Source organism: Lethenteron reissneri, chromosome 71, assembly GCF_015708825.2.
Source record: "Lethenteron reissneri isolate LAM-NWPU_2019-01 chromosome 71, ASM1570882v1, whole genome shotgun sequence".
NCBI lineage: Eukaryota > Metazoa > Chordata > Hyperoartia > Petromyzontiformes > Petromyzontidae > Lethenteron > Lethenteron reissneri.
In genome coordinates this window covers 2,337,339-2,359,963 of record NC_083849.1, presented here as the reverse complement: position 1 = coordinate 2,359,963, position 22,625 = coordinate 2,337,339, and the positions used below count along the sequence as shown (strand labels likewise).

The 22,625-nt window shown below is 48.9% G+C and overlaps 1 protein-coding gene across 1 annotated transcript in view; it reads right to left on the bottom strand.

Moving 5' to 3' along the window:
* The window catches only part of LOC133361194 (rho GTPase-activating protein 29-like), a 122,630-nt gene extending 100,844 nt beyond the window's left edge, over nt 1-21,786 (bottom strand). The window contains exon 1 of the mRNA XM_061580077.1: nt 21,455-21,786. Coding sequence (XP_061436061.1) covers nt 21,455-21,498 — 44 coding nt within the window. The 5' untranslated portion in view covers nt 21,499-21,786. The remainder of the gene's footprint in view (nt 1-21,454) is intronic.
* Nucleotides 21,787-22,625: the final 839 nt, after the last annotated feature.

The window sequence follows — 22,625 nt, the reverse complement described above, 5'->3', positions numbered from 1 at the left end:
AACATACCATTAAAATTATAGACTGATCATTTCTTTGTCAATGGGAAAACGTACAAAATCAGCAGGGGATCAAATACTTTTTTCCCTCACTGTAGAATTGTTATAACAACACTCCTACAACATCAGAGTGCAGCGCCACATTAAATACGCACTACAATGACAATAGTTTAAAGCGATTTGAAGCATGTTTCATTTTCAAAATGGAAATATGGTTTTGGGGGGGGGGGGCAGAGCTGTGACGTCATATTTGAGGGGGGAGTCTGACTTTTTGTGACGTCGTGTGACGAGGGGGGGGGGTCAAAACTCGTCCAAAATCGCGTGACGTCATTTATGGACGGCCCCTAACCAGAAATAATAAATCACTGGGCGATTTCCCAAGCGCGTACAGTGGATTCCAGGCCAAATTGCATCAACATGCCACTCTGTTACAGGCTACACAGACGCATACAAAGATCCCCCGTGTAGCCTATAACCGCTTTTGGGGCAAGTGCTGTTAGCGAGCAACTATGAACGTCAGCCAGCGTAGTACAAGTCAAAGACAAAGATCCCCAGTTATAGCTTTAAAATACTGTTGGGGCAAGTGCTGTTTGCGAGTAACAGCACCTATGAAGGCCGGCACGGTATACGAGGAGGTGGGTGGCCAGCAACACGCCCGACCGCCTTTGTCTCCCCAGTGGCACCGTTTACTACACACCGCACCGGGTACTCATGAGGCCGAGTCGACCTAGAGGAGGCCCAGCGCCGGTTCACATAATCATCTCCTGGTGTTGGCCGTGAGCGGGAATTGAACTCGGGAAAGCCACAATGGTGAAATGTTAACTACCTCGCCTGGTATACAGGAGATCGTGGGTTCGATCCCAACCCTGACGCCTGCTGTATATTTGGAGTTTGCATGTGGCTAGGAGATGTTAACTACCTCGCCTGGTATACAGGAGGTCGTGGGTTCGATCCCAACCCTGACGCCTGCTGTATATTTGGAGTTTGCATGTGGCTAGGAGATGTTAACTACCTCGCCTGGTATACAGGAGGTCGTGGGTTCGATCCCAACCCTGACGCCTGCTGTATATTTGGAGTTTGCATGTGGCTAGGAGATGTTAACTACCTCGCCTGGTATACAGGAGGTCGTGGGTTCGACCCGACCCTGACACCTGCTGTATATTTGGAGTTTGCATGTGGCTAGGAGATGTTAACTACCTCGCCTGCTATACAGGAGGTCGTGGGTTCGATCCCGACCCTGACACCTGCTGCTGTATATTTGGAGTTTGCATGTGGCTAGGAGATGTTAACTACCTCGCCTGGTATACAGGAGGTCGTGGGTTCGAACCCAACCCTGATGCCTGCTGTATATTTGGAGTTTGCATGTGGCTAGAAGATGTTAACTACCTCGCCTGGTATACAGGAGGTCGTGGGTTCGACCCGACCCTGACGCCTGCTGTATATTTGGAGTTTGCATGTTCACCCCGTGGCCACATGGATTTTTTTCCGGATCCTCTGGTTTTTCCTTCCACATTTAGAGTACTTACGATGGAGATGCGTTACGACGACCCCATCGTAAGTCAAAAAATATCGTAAGTCGAAGATGGCCTAGCCTACCCAGGAGTCTTGAAGAATGGTGATAATTTAGCAAAACAGGACAATTTACAGTACCGTACTGTATAAACTATATAATGTATTAATTACAATACTGTTTTGCACAGTAAAATGTAAAGTAAAAAAACTAAGGTAATTAATTCTTCGCTTACCTATATGAACTGCAATTTAATAGAAAGTTTTTTCAGGAAACAATCCTATCTGCTATAAAAAAAAACTTTTAACATGCATTGAACGTATCGCATCGTGGTAACCCTAAAATGAAATCGCTAAAGCTACGTGTCACACATACATTGAACGTATCGTTTCACTGCTACGTTTACCTGCCGCGCAAAATCAAAAATACTTTACAATTTTGTCATATCGCTATCGCCATCGTAAGATCGAATTATCATAAGTCGGACCATCGTAACTCGGGGACTACCTGTATTTGGCTGCTGATATACATACTCTTAGGCTTTTTCGGTAAAGTCACGTAGGTAAAAAATATAACTAAAATTAATAAAAATTAAATTGCTTCTATTAATACTGTTAGGTTTTTTCGGTAAAGTCACGTAGATAAAAAATGAAATTAAAAGTTAATAAAAGTAATAATAATGTAAAAATGATGCAGTTATTTTAGCTGTGACGGTCCCACCTGATGACGGAGACTTGTGTTGCCTCCGAAACGTCGTGATTTATTATTTTATTTCCATTATTACTTTTATTAACTTTTAATTTTATTTTTTATCTACATGACTTTACCGAAAAAGTCTAAGAGTATGAATCCTTGCAGTCACGAAAGCTTCAAATCTAGAAATATTTCTATTAATTTTATTTAAATTTTTTACCGACGTGACTTCACCGAAAAAGCCTAAGAGTATGAATCCTTGCAGTCACGAAAGCTTCAAATCTGCTGTTATACATTTCCCACACTACGACGATGATGATAAGCCACTTCGTTGAGCCATCATTCGTGATAGCCAGGTGCGCTTCTCTAAAAGCGCGACACAGCGATCGAAACGTCGTGATATTGTTATTATTTTGATTATTTCTTTCTATCTACGTGGCTTTACCGAAAGACCCAAAGAATATGAATAACAGTGACGTGAACATTTCTCTTTTCTACATTCGTGGGGCTAAACAAAAAATGCTAAAGAATCCGTTAAAATAAAATAAACAGTTAGGAGCTCAGCACGCTAACCTCTGATTCTCACTCACTAAATTTTTCTTGACAAATTCTATACAGAGCCGGGTCGAACCCAAGGGTCTTCTTGCTGCGATGCGTGAGCGTCACCAGCACCGTGCCATCGCTGGAGGCAGGGGGTCGCGGTTAACCCGGAGTGAACCGGACATGGACCGAGGCTCTTGCCCCAATTGATTTTCTGCGTGGGACGGGGAGTGGAGTCCCCGTGCTTGAATCTCTCACCCCGTGGTGTCGGGCGTGGGGGGGGGGGAGAAATCGATAGCAGGGCCAGGGTTAAAAAATTAACCCGTAAAAACAAAGTTTTTCACTATAAATCCTTTATATGCGTGGCATCGGTTTCATTTTATTATTCATTTCTGTTTTTCTTGAGTAAGCAAGCAAGCAAGTGAAGTTATAAAGGATTTAAAAATGAAAGATCACCTCTTGACATGCCCCGTATATTCCCGAGGGCACTAGCGTTGACCCATTTTACCACTTTCAAGAACCTGGCGGCTTCAATGTAACTGCTCTATAAATAGTCTCCACTGTATAGCGTGGGGGCAGGGATTTCATGCCATGTGGTTAGTCAACATTTGCGTCATCATGAAACGGGCGGCTAGAGTCCTCTCGTCCTCTGGCTTGAGATGGCTGCCACCTATGGGTCAGATGATTGTGTGCCAGTATTAAGCAATTGGTAATTAAATATTTAATTTGTTTTCCCTAAACAGTGTAAAATTTTGGAGAAAAAAAATTCACGAAAATTAATTGTCTCGCACAACGAGTCTGTGTGCAAAATGTCAGCTCGATTGGATCACGGGAAGTGGGTTAAAAAACGACCGATAGATTTGCACGGTCGTAAGCAAGCAAGCACGCAAGTGAACTTAATATAAAGGATTTTAAAAAGAATAAAAACCTTCCAATTGGACACATGGCAGTGGTAATTGGACAGTCGATCATCGATTATCTGGCGGCTTCGAGAAGGGGGAAGTGAGCGTTGCATTTTCAAAAGCGCCGGATAATCACCACAAAGTCATTATTTTAGAGCGCTTATTTTTGCACATTCTTCCATAACGTGATGCTTTTAAGTGTTGTGTTATATTATGAGATCTCTTTTACCAGTGGCAAAATATAGTAGTAGGTTTTTACCCTTTTAAACTGGTACAAAACTGACACCTTTATACAAGGCATCATGTTTGCAATAACCACAACACAAGTAGTCAAAAAAGCTAACAAAAAGAAGCAACTCTGATAATAATAATGATATGCACTGTCCTTGAAGTGAACTTCAAGGACAATGCTTATTATTATCATTATCAGAGTTGTGGTTATTGCAAACATGATGCCTTGAATAAAGGTGTCAGTTTTGTACCAGTTTAAAAGGGTAAAGACATACTACTATGTTGTGTTATATGTTTTTTTGTGTTTTAAATTTGGCTACGATGTGAGAGTGGCATGAATAGACATACAAATAGACAAAAATACTATGAAAAGTTACTGCACTATATTTAGCCACTCCAGTCTCGTAGACTCTGTATCGTGGGGGCGATGTAACGTATTCGCTAACTACGCTCTTGTGCCAACCACTTGTGTTTTGACGGTCGCCTGACTGATGCAGCCTCGCCGGATCGCGCTGCGTATATTTTCGGGTTTTATTCCGGTAGTCATAAGTCACGAAAGATGTACACACGTGCAGTATTTTCATTAAGTCGGTTACGTAGTGTATAATGTAGTTTATATGATATTTGACACTGAATCAAGCGTAGCTAACTCTTTTTTGTCATGTGCACGGTGCTGCCGAGCAGTTTTGCCGGATTGGCCCAGGACTGCCAGATAATGTTGGAAGCCGGATAATTTAATTGATGATCAACTGCAGTAGGCTTTCGTGACCAATATTATCGATGAGAGCTTTTATTCGTTGGGTTAGATCGCGTTAATATAAATGCGTTGTCGTTAAACCCGCCACCACCACCATCACGCAACACAAAAACGTAACCAATCGTTTAAGAGTTCAGCACACACACCGGTTGTGTGTTTGAGAGTAAACCCCATCGCAACATCTACAATTCGAGTAGCATAATTACAACAACCATCATCATCATGGCAATGGTGGGTTTAACCGCGCTCACTTGATACAGCTATCGTGCTGTGACGGTTCCACCTGAAGACGGAAGCTTGTGTTGCCTCCGAAACGTCGTGATTTTTATTTTATTTTATTTGTATTTTTTTATTTTACTTTTATTAATTTAAATGTTTTACCTACGTGACTTTACCGAATAAACCTAAGAATATGAACGCGTAGCGGTCCCCAACCTTTTTGGCACCAGGGACCGGTTTTGTGGAAGACGGACCAGGGGAGGGGGCGGCGTTCATCATTGGCTCTTTCCAACCTTTTCAAAGAAGCTCTCTAGCGACATTTGTTTTTTAAATCCTTTATATTAAGTTCGCTTGCTTGCTTAGGACCGTGCAAATCTTTCGGTCGTTTTTTAACCCACTTCCCGTGATCCAATCGAGCTGACATTTTCCACACAGACTCGTTGTGCGTGACAATTAATGTTCGTGAAAATTTTTTCCAAAATTTTACACTTTTTAGGACAAAAATATTATATTTAGTTTCCAATTGCTTAATGGTGCAATGCAATCATCTGACCCATAGGTGGCATCCATCTCAAGCCAGAGGACGAGAGGACTCTAGCCGCCACGCATATAAAGGATTTATAGTGAAAAACTTTGTTTTTACTGGTTATACTTATTACTCATTGTGGCTACTAGGGGTTAGCTGCTCGTGGGCTTACCAAAACCGTGACAAGTGCGCGGTGCGGGAAAGAGGCGCGGATGGAAGTGGTAAATAAAATAATTGGCGGGCCACGCACGGACTCACCACTCACCTCCTGCCGCTGTGTGCACATAGTCACTTTAACCCATAGTCACTTTAAGATGTTTTCTTGTTCATGTTTTTGTTTTTTTGTTTGTTGCGGTTGCACCCGATTCAAGAGCCGAATGGCTCACAGGGCTATATACCTAATACATGAACTTGAAACTTAAAAAACTGTGCGGCCCGTTTCCTAACAGGCCACGGACCGGTACCAGTCCACGGGCCAGGAGTTGGAGACCCCCTGGTTTAACGGACACATTTACATTTACGTGATCATGGAAAAACTGTCCACACGTTTCAACTCTGCCGGTGCTTTTCTCGTAAACCAGTAAATAAAAAAACGGTTAACACGCAGACAGGTCTAACGGAGCAACCGGGAGACTTGCACAACACAGACTCTGTCTTCTCGACAGACCTGCTCTCCACCTGAGGACGGCTGCTTGCGTTGTGGCCGAAACGTCGTGAGAATTATTGTATCATGTTTTATTTTTATTATTTTATTATTTACATTCTACGTGACTTTACCGAAAGAAAGAACCAAGAAGATTACACAACGCACGTTTAACTAACTTCTTGTTCCTTTTCTTTCGTACGGCTGCCCCATGTAGATGCAGAGAAACAACCACAATTTCACACTCAGGTGGTCAAGTCCACATAACCACGTCCAGCAGGAGGAAGTGGAGTCGTAGTGTATCTCCATCGCCGTGATTTCTCCTCCTTCGTATTTATGAAATGGAGCATTGGCATCGTTACACATTAAATTTCGATTTAAAGCTTTCGTGACTGCAGGGATTCATCTTCTTGGTTCTTTCGGTAAAGTCACGTAGAAGGGAAGTAATAAAATAATAAAAATAAAACATAATAAAATAATTCTCACGACGTTTCGGCCACAACGCAAGCAGCCGTCCTCAGGTGAAAACCAGGTCCGTCGAGGCGACAGAGTCTGAATGAAGCAGCACACGAGCTTGGAGCATATATATAAGCTGGGCGCATTGACAAAGGAATTTGCATATCAAGAGGAATTTAGCATATTCATGGGAAATGCAGGAATGTGATTAGTACTGCATATGCATGTGCATTATGCAGGATTAACAGCATCAAAGGGAGCTACAGTTACTGCTGCTGCTGCAGTTGCTGCTGCTGCAGTTGCTGCTACTGCTGCTGTAGTTGCTGCTGCTGCTGCAGTTGCTGCTGCTGCTGCAGTTGTACTACGGTCTGTTCTGGATGATGCCAGTCGCGCCGCTACTACTGGCGAGTTTTACATTTGTGCATCATCAGGTATCCGCAGCTACTGCCGCCGCTCCCCACCCGCACCGCCGCTCCCGACAAGGGCAGCTGCCACTGGGGGTGCCCCTAGGCTAGACCACACGGCAGCAGCAACGCCGCCCCCCCCCCCCCACCCGCTAGAGAACCCACCGCAGGCTGTGTCTGCGAAAAGTGGCACCTTCCTTTGCAATTTGTTGCGAATACCACCTGCACACGAGTATCATTATTAATATTATTCTAGACAAATAAGGCTTCTCGTGCTGCGTTAAGGCTGGTGACGATTCCTTCAAGCACCGCCGTTGCAGCCGCCGTCACCACCATCACAGCCGCAACCACCACCACAGCCGCCGCCACCACCACCGACGCAACCACAACTAGCACCACCACAACTACCACCACCACAGCCGCAACCACCACCACAACTACCACCACCACAGCCGCCACCACCACAACTACCACCACCACAGCCGCCACCACCACCACCACCACCACAGCCGCAACCACCATCACAACTACCACCACCACAACTACCACTACCACAGCCGCAACTACCACCACCACAACTGCAACCACCACAACCACCACCACCACTGCAACTACCACCACCACAGCCGCAACCATCACCACCACAACTACCACCACCACAGCCGCCACCACCACCACCACAACTACCACCACCACAACCACCATCACAACTACCACCACCACAACTACCACTACCACAGCCGCAACTACCACCACCACAACCACCACCACCACTGCAACTACCACCACCACAGCCGCAACCATCACCACCACAACTACCACCACCACAGCTGCTGCCGCAACTACCACCACCACAGCCGCAACTACCACCACCACAACTACCACCACCACAACTACCACCACCACCACCACAACTACCACCACCACAGCCGCAACTACCACCACCACAACTACCACCACCACAGCCGCAACCACCACCACCACAGCCGCAACCACCACCACCACAGCCGCAACCACCACCACCACAGCCGCAACCACCACCACCACAACTACCACCACCACCACAGCCGCAACCACCACCACCACCACCACCACCACCGCCACCGCCACCACCACCGCCACCACCACCGCCACCGCCACCGCCACCGCCACCAACACCGCCACCACCACCGCCACCAACACCGCCACCCCACCACCGCCACCAACACCGCCACCACCACCAACACCGCCACCAACACCGCCACCCACCACCACCACCGCCACCAACACCGCCACCAACACCGCCACCACCACCGCCACCACCACCAACACCACCACCGCCACCAACACCAACACCGCCACCAACACCAACACCCACCAACACCAACACCACCACCGCCACCAACACCAACACCACCACCAACACCACCACCACCGCCACCACACAACACCACCACCACCGCCACCAACACCAACACCGCCACCACACAACACCACCACCGCCACCAACACCACCACCACACCAACCCACCAACACCACCGCCACCAACACCAACACCAACACCACCACCGCCACCAACACCAACACCACCACCAACACCACCACCGCCACCAACACCACCACCGCCACCAACACCAACACCAACACCACCACCGCCACCAACACCAACACCACCACCAACACCACCACCGCCACCAACACCAACACCACCACCAACACCACCACCGCCACCAACACCAACACCACCACCACCACCAACACCACCACCGCCACCAAAAACCGGCTACAGACTCTCCACCCTGGACTCGAATCTTCAACAAATTCTAAACCCAACATTCCTGGATGGCTTATGTCACCGCCACGAATGCCAAAAACGCTGTAAAACCTCGGGGTTGAAAATATGAATAACAGTGACTTAAAGCTTTCGTGACTGCAGGAATTCATAGTCTTGGGTCTTTCGGTAAAGCCACGTAGATAGAAAAAATAATCAAAATAATAACAATATCACGACGTTTTGATCACAAAACAAGCGATCTAAACGTCATATCTCAATGGCCAAGCCAGGCAAGGTTTGAGCCTGATTAGCACTTGGGATGGATGGGCACGCCGAGACCTGCGAAACGGATTGGTGGGTGGGGGTGGGTCGATAGAACAGCAACAGATTGTTGAATCCATCCAGGTCAAACTCCCACCGGGCAAGCGAAGTGATTCGTTGCCACGCGTCCCGATGTGTCGGCAGCAGCAGCAGCGCCCATTCAGCGTCTCATCAGCAGAGTCAGACTCAGCTTAAACCAATACTGGTGAATTGCCAGGTTCATTAGACCTCCTTTGCCAGTACCAAAATATAATAAGGTTTTTCCCCCTTTTTTCTGGCAACAAAACTGAAACCTTTTTACAAGGATTCATGTCTGAGACGAGGCTCAAAAGAAAGCTGTCTCTAGTGTGGACCAATCAGTTTCAAGGACGATGCATATATTATGAGAGAGTTTTTTTGTTTGCATTTTGACTGCAAGTATTGTGGTTAATGCAGACGTAAATCCTCGCAAAAAGGTTTCATTTTTGTTGCCAGAAAAAAGGGGAAAACCCGATTATTATACGAACTGCCAGCTATTTATAAAGGACTGGTTTCCACATTGAGGGGATGTATGTTGAACTTATTTTGCACCGCACGTAGCCAACCATGCTAATCGGAGGTGAGTGGGCGGATGGACAACAAACTAACACGCACAAAGCAGTGTCTCATCAGCAGAAGCAGTCAGAATCGGCTCGAACCAATGCTTGTGAATCGCAAGATGTTCAAATGCAGGAGTTGGGTTAGTTATGGGGGCCCTAGTTCGACGCTAAACCATGTAACACACAAACTAATCATTAGCGTCGTCCATCCGTTGAGAGGACAATACCCCCAACTTCCCATATCCTCCGTCCTTACGCATATCTTGTAGCTCTCAGGGGTGGGGAACCTTTTATCTGCCAAGGGACCATTTGGATATTTATAACATCATTTATGGGCCGTACAAAATTATCAACTTAAAAATTAGCCCGTTGTTATATTTGGTCAAACGTTTAAATAACTCGCGCCTAATGCGATGCCTGGAACTGCTTCTCTTTGGCGAGGCGCGTGATCTTCTTGGTTCTTTTGGTAAAGTCACGTAGAATGGAAATAATAAAATAATAAACATAAAACATAAAAAAATAATTCTCACGACGTTTCGGCCACAACGCAAGCAGCCGTCCTCAGGTGAAGAACAGGTCTGTCGGGAAGACAGCGTCGGACTATTCTTCACCTGAGGACGGCTGCTTGCGTTGTGGCCGAAACGTCGTGAGAATTATTTTATTATGTTTTATTTTTATTATTTTATTATTTCCATTCTACGTGATGACTTTACCGAAAGAACCAAGAAGATGAATCCCTGCAGTCACGAAAGCTTTAAATAGAGGCGTGTGATGTTAGCTGGTATTGATGATGTCGCTGCTACTCGCAACTGCTTTTCCAGGTTTGCTCCTAGATTTATTGAATTTTTGCCTTGGCAGGGCCAGACCCAAATGATTTCGTGGGCCTCATACGGCCCGCAGGCCGGACGTTCCCCAGCCCTGGTGTAGACACTCACGTGAGCAGCAGGCTGCGTGCGGGTGGGCGAGCGGTGGCCGCAGCGGCTAGCGAGCGGTGCCACAAACCACCCGGCGACCCGAGTTCGATTCCCGCTCACGGGCCAACAAAACCGGTGACAATTATCACAATCGATCCTGGGCCTAGACCTAGGCGGACTGGACGTCAAATGAGTACGTGGTGCGGTGTGTAGTAAACATCGTCACTGGGGAGACAAAGGCGACCGCCGGGCGTGGTGCTGGCCACCCACCACCCCCTCGTGTGCCACAGTGGCGGCCTTCATAGGTGCTGCTACTCGCTAATGGCACCTGCCATTACCGTCTGAAGGCTACACGGAGAACCTTTGTGTGAAGGGAACGGTGGCGAAGCGGTTAACGCGCCGTGCGACAAACTCGGCGACCCGAGTTCGATTCCCGCTCACGGGCCAACACGAGTGACGATTATCCGAATCGGTCCTGGGTCTCCCCTAGGTGGGCTCAACCTTGATACAGCACTTGCCCCAACAGTCTGTTACAGGCAACGACGAAGACTTCAACCGGTCCTGGGCCTCCTCCCAACCAACTCGCATACTCAGTCTTAAATGAGTACCTAGCACAGTGTGTAACAAAAACATCAACACTGGGGAGCGTAGACAGATACACTCCCCAACCACCTCCCACTAAAATAATGGATAGATGTCACTTACTAACAGCCAACTCCGATTCGCACGGTTGGCTACGTACGGTGCGAAAGAACTTCAGCACGCATACATACAAAGATCCCCCATATAGCCTTAACAGACTGTAGGGGCAAGTGCTGTTAGCGAGCACCTATGAAGGCCGGAACGGTACACGAGGGGGTGGGTGGCCAGCACCACGCCCGACCGCCTTTGTCTCCCTAGTGGCAATGTTTACACACCGCAACCAGGTACTCATTTGAGGCTGAGTCGACCTAGGGGAGGCCCGGGACCGGTTCAGATAATCGTCACTGGTGTTGGCCGTGAGCGGGAATCGAACCCGTGTCGCCAGGTTCATACATACATACAGCCCTTGACCCACACGCAGCCTGTTCTAGGCTGTATGCAAAACCAAAAACATGAGCTCACGGCTCTCGGTAGATGATAAAATAAGGAACAAAAACCGGATTCCAACCATCGCACGTGCTTGCCGCTGCCGCCTCGAAAGTACAAGGGTGATCTCTTTATAGATACCGCACCGCCCCCCCTTAACAAAAATAACATACCTGTTATCTCATACGGTTTACCCCGTATTCTTGTACAGGGAAAGTGAGTTATCAGGTCCACGTTTCAATACGGGCAAAAACATTGTTTTGTCTTGTTTGTTTGTGTGTCTCCCTTGTGATGTTGACTTTGTAGGATACACGTTGAGGTGTATAAGGGGCACGGGGTGGCCAATAAGGTCCGAGTTGGCCTGCGATAAGGGGTTGACAAGTATGAAATAATGGATAAATCTACAGCAGAGGTCGCAACCGGGTACCCGATACCCGTACCCTACCCGATACCCGGCTACCCGTACCCGGCCGGGTACGGGTACCCGTTTGCGACCCTGGTGCGGACGGGTACGGGTAGACCGTGAGTCACTGGTGAGTAACAGTTTGTCACTCATTTCCCAACGTCTTGTCTCTTCTCACAATTCAAGTTCCTAGAATCAACCCACCCGCGCCTGCAACATGGCTTCATCCCAGAGGTCGCAATCGGGTACCCGTACCCATACCCTACCCGATACCCGGTGGGGTACGGGTAGGGTACGGGTACCCGTTTGCGACCCTGGTGCGGCCGGGTACGGGTAAAGAATCAAAACCCGTTTGCGACCTCCGATCTACAGCGAAAGTAACCGTGGCCATTTCACAACCTCTACGACCGCGGCAAATCAAAACGTTTAAATTCTGAGGAACTAACCACAACTGTGCCATCACGCAGCAGGGGCCACTTGCCCGAAATGTCGCCTTATCGTAAAATATATTTATTTTACTTTTAAAAAGCCGCGTGCGAACGCGTGACGTTTTATTCCCTCCAACATATCGGGGGAGGGGGGGGGCATTGCTTCTGCGGTATCCAATCAGCTGTTCGGTATCCAAGCGGCCGTTCGGTATGCAATCAGCTGTTTGGCAGAGAGAGAAAATAAATGGGGGAGTGTTATCTATGAATGGACCGGCCTGTTATTCGATTAGAGATCCGTAATGCGACGGAGGCGACGTCATGAGGAACAACTGCACGTGGCCCAATGCAATTGCAATTGTTGAATTTACGTACAGAGCGCTTGGACATAAGCTTACAAAACGGCGACGGGGAATGGAATGATTTCTATGGGCTTGGCGCGCTACAAGGATTGAGGAGGACACGGAGAAAAATCCACGTGACCACGAGCAGAGAGAGACACGCAAACTCCAAATATACAGCAGGCGGCGTCAGTGTCGGGATTGAACCCACGACCTCCTGTATACCAGGCGAGGTAGTGAACATCTCCTAGCCACATGCAAATTTCTAACATACAGCAGGCGTTTTCAGGGTCGAGACCGAACGCACGACCTCCTGTTTACCAGGCGAGGTAGTTAACATCTCCTAGCCACATGCAAACTCCAAACATACAGCAGGCGTTTTCAGGGTCGAGACCGAACGCACGACCTCCTGTATACCAGGTAAGGTAGTTAACATCTCCTAGCCACATGCAAACTCCAAACATACAGCAGGCGTTTTCAGGGTCGAGACCGAACGCACGACCTCCTGTTTACCAGGCGAAGTAGTTAACATCTCCTAGCCACATGCAAACTCCAAACATACAGCAGGCGTTTTCAGGGTCGGGATTGAACCCACGACCTCCTGTATACCAGGCGAGGTAGTTAACATCTCCTAGCCACATGCAAATTTCAAACATACAGCAGGCGTTTTCAGGGTCGAGACCGAACCCACGACCTCCTGTATACAAAGCGAGGTAGTTAACATCTCCTAGCCACATGCAAACTCCAAACATACAGCAGGCGTTTTCAGGGTCGAGACCGAACTCACAACCTCCTGTATACCAGGTGAGGTAGTTAACATCTCCTAGCCACATGCAAACTCCAAACATACAGCAGGCGTCGTCAGGGTCGAGACCGAACTCACGACCTCCGGTATACCAGGCGAGGTAGTTAACATCTCCTAGCCACATGCAAACTCCAAACATACAGCAGGCGTCGTCAGGGTCGAGACCGAACTCACAACCTCCTGTATACCAGGTGAGGTAGTTAACATCTCCTAGCCACATGCAAACTCCAAACATACAGCAGGCGTCGTCAGGGTCGAGACCGAACTCACGACCTCCGGTATACCAGGCGAGGTAGTTAACATCTCCTAGCCACATGCAAACTCCAAACATACAGCAGGCGTCGTCAGGGTCGAGACCGAACTCACGACCTCCGGTATACCAGGCGAGGTAGTTAACATCTCCTAGCCACATGCAAACTCCAAACATACAGCAGGCGTCGTCAGGGTCGAGACCGAACTCACGACCTCCGGTATACCAGGCGAGGTAGTTAACATCTCCTAGCCACATGCAAACTCCAATACATACAGCAGGCGTCGTCAGGGTCGAGACCGAACTCACGACCTCCGGTATACCAGGCGAGGTAGTTAACATCTCCTAGCCACATGCAAACTCCAATACATACAGCAGGCGTTTTCAGGGTGGAACCCACGACCTTCTGTATACAAGGCGAGGAAGTTAACATCTCCTAGCCACCGTGGCGCCCAAAGGTGTCAATGATCAACCTCCCCACCAGCACAACAACTTATTTACACGACGGTTACACTCTTCGGATCAAGTCTTACGAGGGTTACCCTGCATTTCCCCCGTTACAGACACACGGACGGAGCTAATGAATACGCTCTTTCATCCGAAGTAAAAATGTAAAAAAAAAAAGGGTTTAAAGTCACGGACGAGTTCCCCCTTCTCACGAGTTGGGCGTGACAAAACCGCGTAATGTTTTTATTTTTTTGCGTAACCTCGCGACTGTTAATGTTTGACGGGCGAGTTAGCGACATGGCCAGGATGCACGCGTGTAACATTTTACATGCGCAGAACGTGCCCGTGTCAATCCTACTGCCGGACGGGTGTTTTTTCTGGAAGACTTTGCTGTTTTTGCCTGGATTTTTCTGTTGCGTGTAGTCACTTTAAGATGTTTCTTGTTAATTGGTTTTTTACCCTTCTATCTGGCAACAAAACTGACACCTTTTTACAAGGAGTCATGTTTGCATAGACCGCAATACGTACAGTCATAATACAAACAAAAGACATAACTATGATAATGTGCATTGTCCTTGAAGTTGATTGGTCCACACCCGAGACAGCTTTCCTTAGAGCCTAGTCTCGCATGGATTGGACCAGATGACGCCAAAAGGCGCACAAATCAAAGACAAGGCACCATCAGAGTATGAGAGCTCGGGGCAAGCATCTACACTATGGGAACCTCATTTGCCAGTCTATGCAAACATGACTCCTTGTAAAAAGGTGTCAGTTTTGTTGCCAGATAGAAGGGTAAAAAAACAATTAACAAGTTCCCATAATGTTTCTTGTTCATGTTTTTGTTTGTTGCGGTTGCACCCGAGTCAAGAGCCACATGGCTCACAGGTTTATATACCTAATAAATGAAACTTTAAAAAAAAACTGTTCCTGCCGTTGACGGTCAAGATGGCAATGTCCAGGACTTATACTCTAAGTTTTTTCGGTGAAGTCAAGTAGGTAAAAAATGAAATTAAAATTAATTAAAAAAAATGTAAAAATTTTTTTTTCATTTTTTACCTACGTGACTTTAGCGAAAAAATTAAGAGTATGAATCCTTGCAGTCACGAAAGCTTCAAGTCTAGAATGCCCAGATCTGCTGCTGGCCACAATGAGAAGGCCTCATCAGAGAGAGAGAGAACCAGTGTCGTTTTTCCACTTAGGATGACGAATCCAAAAGACCCATACTCATACAGACCCACAGAGACCCATACTCAGAGACCCATAGAGCGTTGTCGTGGAGAGTAAGTCACTCTATGGGTCAATGTACATCTCTATCTCCATGGGTCTCTATGCATCTCGAGGAGTTTACTATGTTGTCCATAGCTTGGGGTGCCGTGGTGGCGAAATGTTAACTTCCTCACCTGGTATGAAGGAGGTCGTGGGTTCGACCCCGATCATGATGCCCGATGTATATTTGAAGTTTGTATTTCTTTCTCCCGGTAAGTGGCATGGATTTTTGTCCAGATTCTCTGGTTTTTTCCCTCCACATGTAGACTATCCATGCATTCAGAGTATTTAGCTGCTAAAAATTTCCACGTAAGCCACCTCGTTGAGTTGCTATCATTTGTGGCCAAGTCACATCTGAAAAAATTAACCCGTAAAAACAAAGTTTTTCACTATAAATCCTTTATATGCGTGGCGGCTAGAGTCCTCTCGTCCTCTGGCTTGAGATGGCTGCCACCTATGGGTCAGATGATTGCTTGCCAGTATTAAGCAATTGGTAATTACATATAAAAAAAATTCCCTAAAAAGTGTACAATTTTGGAATTTTTTTCACGAAAATTAATTGTCACGCACAACGAGTCTGTGTGCAAAATGTCAGCTCGATTGGATCACGGGAAGTGGGTAAAAAAAAGACCGAAAAATTTGCACGGTCGTAAGCGTGCAAGCAAGCAAGTGAACTTAATATAAAGGATTTAAAAATAGCTATATAACTCGGTGGGCCTTACCTGATTAAATAAAAAATATATATAATTTAGTTACACACAGGCACACACAGAGTCAACGCATTAATGCTGTGGGTCAATGGGTCTGGTTTTCTGCAGGCCTGAATCCCCACCAGCAAATCAACTTTCCGCTCAAGTTCCACTAATATCGAATCAACTCTACGAGACTTTACCCAGAACCCCCGGCACATTGAGCTGTACCATTGGCCGATGAAGCGGTGTTCTCTGGTCTAACACTGGTGGTGAGATAAGGCCATCAACAAGGCTGCCGTCTCTGGTGTAGACCAATCAGTTTCAAAGACAAGGCATACAACATTATTGTTTGCAATGCTTTGCCACAAGTCCTGTGTGTGGTTAATGCAGTACCTGATTCCTTGCAAAAGGTAACTTATTTTGTGTTCGAACATCTTAACACCACCTGTTTTATTGACATAAAGGGTAAACACCTATTCTTATTTTTCATACACAAAGAGCTAACGCGATTAACGCTTTGAGTCAATGGGTCTAGTTCAGAGGTCGCAACCGGTTACCCGATACCCGTACCCTACCCGATACCCGGCTACCCGTACCCAGCCGGGTACGGATACCCGTTTGCGACCCTGGTGCGGCCGGGTATGAGTACGGGTAGGCCGTGAGTTTGTCACTCATTTCGGGTAGGGTACGGGTACGGGTAAGGAATCAAAACCCATTTGCGACCTCTGGTCTAGTTCTCCACCAGCAAATCAACATTCCACTCAAGTTCCGCTCATATCGGATCAACTCTACGAGAGCCCTACCCTGACCCCCCCCCACCCGCCCACGTTACACACAGACACGCACAGAGCGAATGCGATCTCCAGACGCGGCAAGGCAGCTGGTTCACCACAGTGGGCAACTCGCCGCACCAGCGCCCCACCGAGACGTACTTCAACTAAACTATAAAACTTTCTTTTATTTTACCAGGTAAGGACCCGCTGAGATATGTAGTAGCTCTTTTTCAGAAGGGCATCTGGCAATCAGAAATGATGGCTCAACGAAGTGGCTCATCATCATCGTTGTCACGTTGAAATTTACAGCGGTAGGGCAAATTCTCGAAAGGCGTGATGCCGATTCCAAAATGTGGCGAGGTGGTTAACATGCAAACTCCAAATACACAGCAGGTGACAGGTTCAGGATCTAATCCCCGATCTCCTGTATACCAAGCGAGGTGGTTCACATCTCACCACACGCAAACTCCAAACACACAGCAGGCGTCAGGGTCGGGATTGAACCCACGACCTCCTGTATACCAGGCAAGGTAGTTAACATCTCACCACATGCCAACCTCCAAATATACAGCAGCAGGCGTCAGGGTCGGGATCGAACCCACGACCCCCTGTATACCAGGCGAGGTAGTTAAGATCTCGCCACATGCCAACCTCCAAATATACAGCAGCAGGCGACAGGGTCGGGATCGAACCCACGACCTCCTGTATACCAGGCGAGGTAGTTAACATCTCGCCACATGCCAACCTCCAAATATACAGCAGCAGGCGTCAGGGTCGGGATCGAACCCACGACCTCCTGTATACCAGGCGAGGTAGTTAAGATCTCCTAGCCACCGTACTGGCTGGTCCAGCGTGGAAGAATAAATGAACGAACACTTGAATGGCTGAACCTTGATTGTTTTTACATTCGCAGCTCCGTCCATCGATTCACTGCTGCATGGATTGAGTGGGGGGGGGCTGTGGGGGGGGGGGCTGTGGGAGGGGGCTGTGGGGGGGGCTGTGGGGGGGTGGGGGGAGTGGTAGCGTAGTGGTTAGCGCTACGCTGCGCTACGAACCTGGCGACCCGGGTTCGATTCCCGCTAACGGCCAACACCGGTGACGATGATCTGAACCGGTGGTCCTGGGCCTCCCCTAGGTCGACTCAGCCTCAAATCATACTGGACATCGAGTGAAAAAGGGCCGTTCGTTAAAAAGCTTAACGCGAGGCGGTTAGACAAGCTCGGGGTTGACGAACGGGTCGAGAGAAGTCCAGCGGCCTCTCCAAAAAGTTTGGCTCAAATGCAGTTCGACCGTACTTCGCCACGCTGGTCAGCGGCAGGAGGATCGATAGAACAAAGCTGTCAACCCATTATCAGTGCCCCAAATTATTACGGCCCGATTCAGACCTCATTGGTCACCACCGTGCGTGCCCCTATTAAAATATCAACGTTCATCTTACAAAGAAGTCACCATCGCAAGGGAGAAACTCAAACAAATAGACGATTGTAATCTTTTTGGGCCCGTGTTGAAACGGCTGTACTCCCGTACGGACCTGAAAACTTCAATTTCCCTGTACAAGAATACGGGGTAAAGCCGTATTGGTTGACAGGTATTCACTACCCAGTGTCTCACCACCCAGTGTCTCACTACCCAGTGTCTCACTACCCAGTGTCTCACTACCCAGTGTCTCATCACCCAGTGTCTCGCCACCCAGTGTCTCGCCACCCAGTGTCTCGCTACCCAGTGTCTCACCACCCAGTGTCTCACCACCAGTGTCTCACTACCCAGTGTCTCACTAGCAGTATCTCACTACCCAGTGTCTCACTACCCAGTGTCTCACCACCCAGTGTCTCACTACCCAGTGTCTCACTACCCAGTGTCTCACTAGCAGTGTCTCACTACCAGTGTCTCACCACCAGTGTCTCACCACCAGTGTCTCGCTGCCCAGGGTCTCACCACCAGTGTCTCACTACCCAGTGTCTCACTACCCAGTGTCTCACCACCAGTGTCTCACTACCCAGTGTCTCACCACCAGTGTCTCCCTACCAGTGTCTCACCACCAGTGTCTCACTACCCAGTGTCTCACTACCCAGTGTCTCACTAGCAGTGTCTCACCACCAGTGTCTCACCACCCAGTGTCTCACCACCCAGTGTCTCACCACCCATTATCTCACCACCCAGTGTCTCACTACCCAGTGTCTCACGACCCAGTGTCTCACTAGCAGTGTCTCACCACCCAGTGTCTCGCCACCCAGTGTCTCACTACCCAGTGTCTCACCACCCAGTGTCTCACTACCCAGTGTCTCACTACCCAGTGTCTCGCTACCCAGTGTCTCGCTACCCAGTGTCTCACTACCCGGTGTCTCACCACCAGTGTCTCACCACCCAGTGTATCACCACCCAGTGTCTCACTACCCAGTGTCTCACTACCCAGTGTCTCATTACCCAGTGTCTCACCACCAGTGTCTCACCACCCAGTGTCTCACCACCCAGTGTCTCACTACCAGTGTCTCACTACCCAGTATCTCACCACCAGTGTCTCACCACCCAGTGTCTCACCACCCAGTGTCTCACCACCCAGTGTCTCACCACCAGTGTCTCACTACCCAGTGTCTCACCACCCAGTGTCTCACCACCGAGTGTCTCGCTACCCGTGTCTCACTACCCAGTGTCTCACTACCCAGTGTCTCACTATCCAGTGTCTCACTATCCAGTGTCTCACCACCAGGTGTCTCACTACCCAGTGTCTCACTACCCAGTGTCTCTGTACCCAGTGTCTCACCACCAGTGTCTCACTACCCAGTGTCTCACCACCAGTGTCTCACCACCCAGTGTCTCACCACCCAGTGTCTCACCACCAGTGTCTCACCACCCAGTGTCTCACCACCCAGTGTCTCACTACCCAGTGTCTCACTACCAAACCTGTCAGCCCCTATCAGTGCCCCCTACCTTATGACAGACCAACTCAGACCTGATTGGTCACCCCGTGCCCGTTATAAATATCAACGTTCATATTCTTAGGTGTTTTCGGTAAAGTCACGTAGGCAAAACATCAAAATTAATAAAATAATAAAATAAAAATAAAGATCACGACGTTTCGGAGGCAACACAAGTCTCCGTCATCAGGTGGGACAGTCACAGCCAGATCAGCTGTGACTGCAGTTGCAGTCACAGCTGATCTGGCTGTGACTGTCCCACCCTCAACCAGTATATATACAAGGACTGTTTTCTTGGAATTTATCTCACTTGATACAGCTGTCGTGCTGTGACGGTTCCACCTGAAGACGGAAGCTTGTGTTGCCTCCGAAACGTCGTGATTTTTATTTAACTTTTATTAATTTTAGTTTAATTTTTTCACCTACGTGACTTTACCGAAAAAACCCAAGAATATGAATCCTTGCAGTCACGAAAGCTTCAAATCTAGGACTTAAATGTCCCCCTGCACAAGAATACGAGGGGAAGGGTAAAAAATAAAAACCTCGTATGGGTTGACACGGGCTACGAGGAGAGAAAGAGGAGGAATTTGGCACCGCAACTTTTTGCGGTCAACGAAAAAAAAGTCGCCTGCAACTCACCGAGACGGTGATCGAGACAGCGGCTGAGGTGACACCGGCAACTTTTTTGTGGGTTGACGAGAAAAAAAGTCGCCTGCAACTCACCGAGACGGTGATCGAGACAGCGGCTGAGGTGACACCGGCAACTTTTTTGTGGGTTGACGAGAAAAAAAGTCGCCTGCAACTCACCGAGACGGTGATTGAAACAGCGGCTGAGGTGACACCGGCAACTTTTTTGTGGGTCAACTAAAAAAAGTCGCCTGCAACTCACCGAGACGGCGATCGAAACAGCGGCTGAGGTGACACCGGCAACTTTTTTGCGGTCAACTAAAAAAAGTCGCCTGCAACTCACCGAGACGGTGATCGAGACAGCGGCTGAGGTGACACCGGCAACTTTTTTGTGGGTTGACGAGAAAAAAAGTCGCCTGCAACTCACCGAGACGGTGATTGAAACAGCGGCTGAGGTAACACCGGCAACTTTTTTGCGGTCAACTAAAAAAAGTCGCCTGCAACTCACCGAGACGGCGATTGAAACAGCGGCTGAGGTGACACCGGCAACTTTTTGCGGTCAACTAAAAAAAGTCGCCTGCAACTCACCGAGACGGCGATCAAAACAGAGGCTGAGGTGACACCGGCAACTTTTTTGTGGGTCAACTAAAAAAAGTCGCCTGCAACTCACCGAGGCGGTGATCGAGACAGCGGCTGAGGTGACATCCGCAATTTTTCGTGGGTCGACGAGAAAAAGTCGCCTGCAACTCACCGAGACGGCGATTGAAACAGCGGCTAAGGTGACATCCGCAACTTTTTTCCGGTTCAACTAAAAAAAGTGGCCTGCAACTCACCGAGACGGCGATTGAAACAGCGGCTAAGGTGACATCCGCAACTTTTTTCCGGTTCAACTAAAAAAAGTCGCCTGCAACTCACCGAGACGGCGATCGAAACAGCGGCTGAGGTGACACCGGCAACTTTTTTGCGGTCAACGAAAAAAAAGTCGCTTTCAACTCACCGAGACGGCGATCGAGACAGCGGCCGAGGCGCCTGAGGCGGCATCCTCGTTGCTGGCCCCCTTCTTGCGCCGCGAAAACAGCTTCCCCACTCCGGCCATGCGATCGCCTACGCGTCCGACTCGCCCAGGCGACGGGGGGCGAACGCATCGGTTTGGTTCTTTTTAATTACGACGAAAGACAACATCGCCTCAGATATTGCCTCAGATATTGCCTCAGATGTCGTCTCAGATGTCGTCTCAGATGTCGCCTCAGATGTCGCCTCAGATGTCGCCTCAGATGTCGCCTCAGGTGTCGTCCCCGTTGCACGCGAACTCGCGCCGAGTCGCGCCGCCCGCTATTTAAAGGGCGCGAACCTCCCCTCGCCGCTTCCCATTGGTCCGAAGCTCAACGTCGTGACGTCATCACGCACGCACGCGTTTGGATGATTGGAGGAAGGTGACGTCATCACGCACGTACGCGTGTTGATGATGGGAGGGGGTGACGTCATCACGCACGCACGCTTTTTGACCACGGGAGGGTGACGTCATCACGCACGCACGCGTTTTGATGATGGGAGGGGGTGACGTCATCACGCACGTGCGGAGACGTACGCGTTTTGACGATGGGAGGAGGGGTGACGTCATCACGCACGTACGGAGACGCACGCGTTTTGATGATTGGAGGGGGGGTGACGTCATCACGCACGTACGGAGACGTACGCGTTTTGACGAAGGGAGGGAGGGGTGACGTCATCACGCACGTGCGGAGACGCTTGAGGGCCGTTAGCGGGATGACGTAACAGCTCAAGAATTGACTTTCGCCGGGGGGCGCGCTGTCTACAGTTATGACATCATAGCCCAATGTCAGGAACATGTGTGATGACGTCACGAAGCAAGCCCAAGTCCGAGGGTCATTTGGGGGATGACGTCATCACTCAAGAAACGACAGTGATGATGTAATGTCCCCTGTTGGCACACGCGTGAAGACGTCACAAAGCAACGCCACGTCCGAGAAAGGTTTGCGGGATGACGTCATCACTCGAGAAAGGACTTTCGCTGGGGCTCTACGCGCATTCATGGCAGATGACGTCATGGCGCATGTGCTAACAGCGGGGATGACGTCATCGCACACTGCAGGGCGCGGAGCCGTGAAACGACGTCACCAACTGAGGCCAAGTCCAAGTGCCGTTGC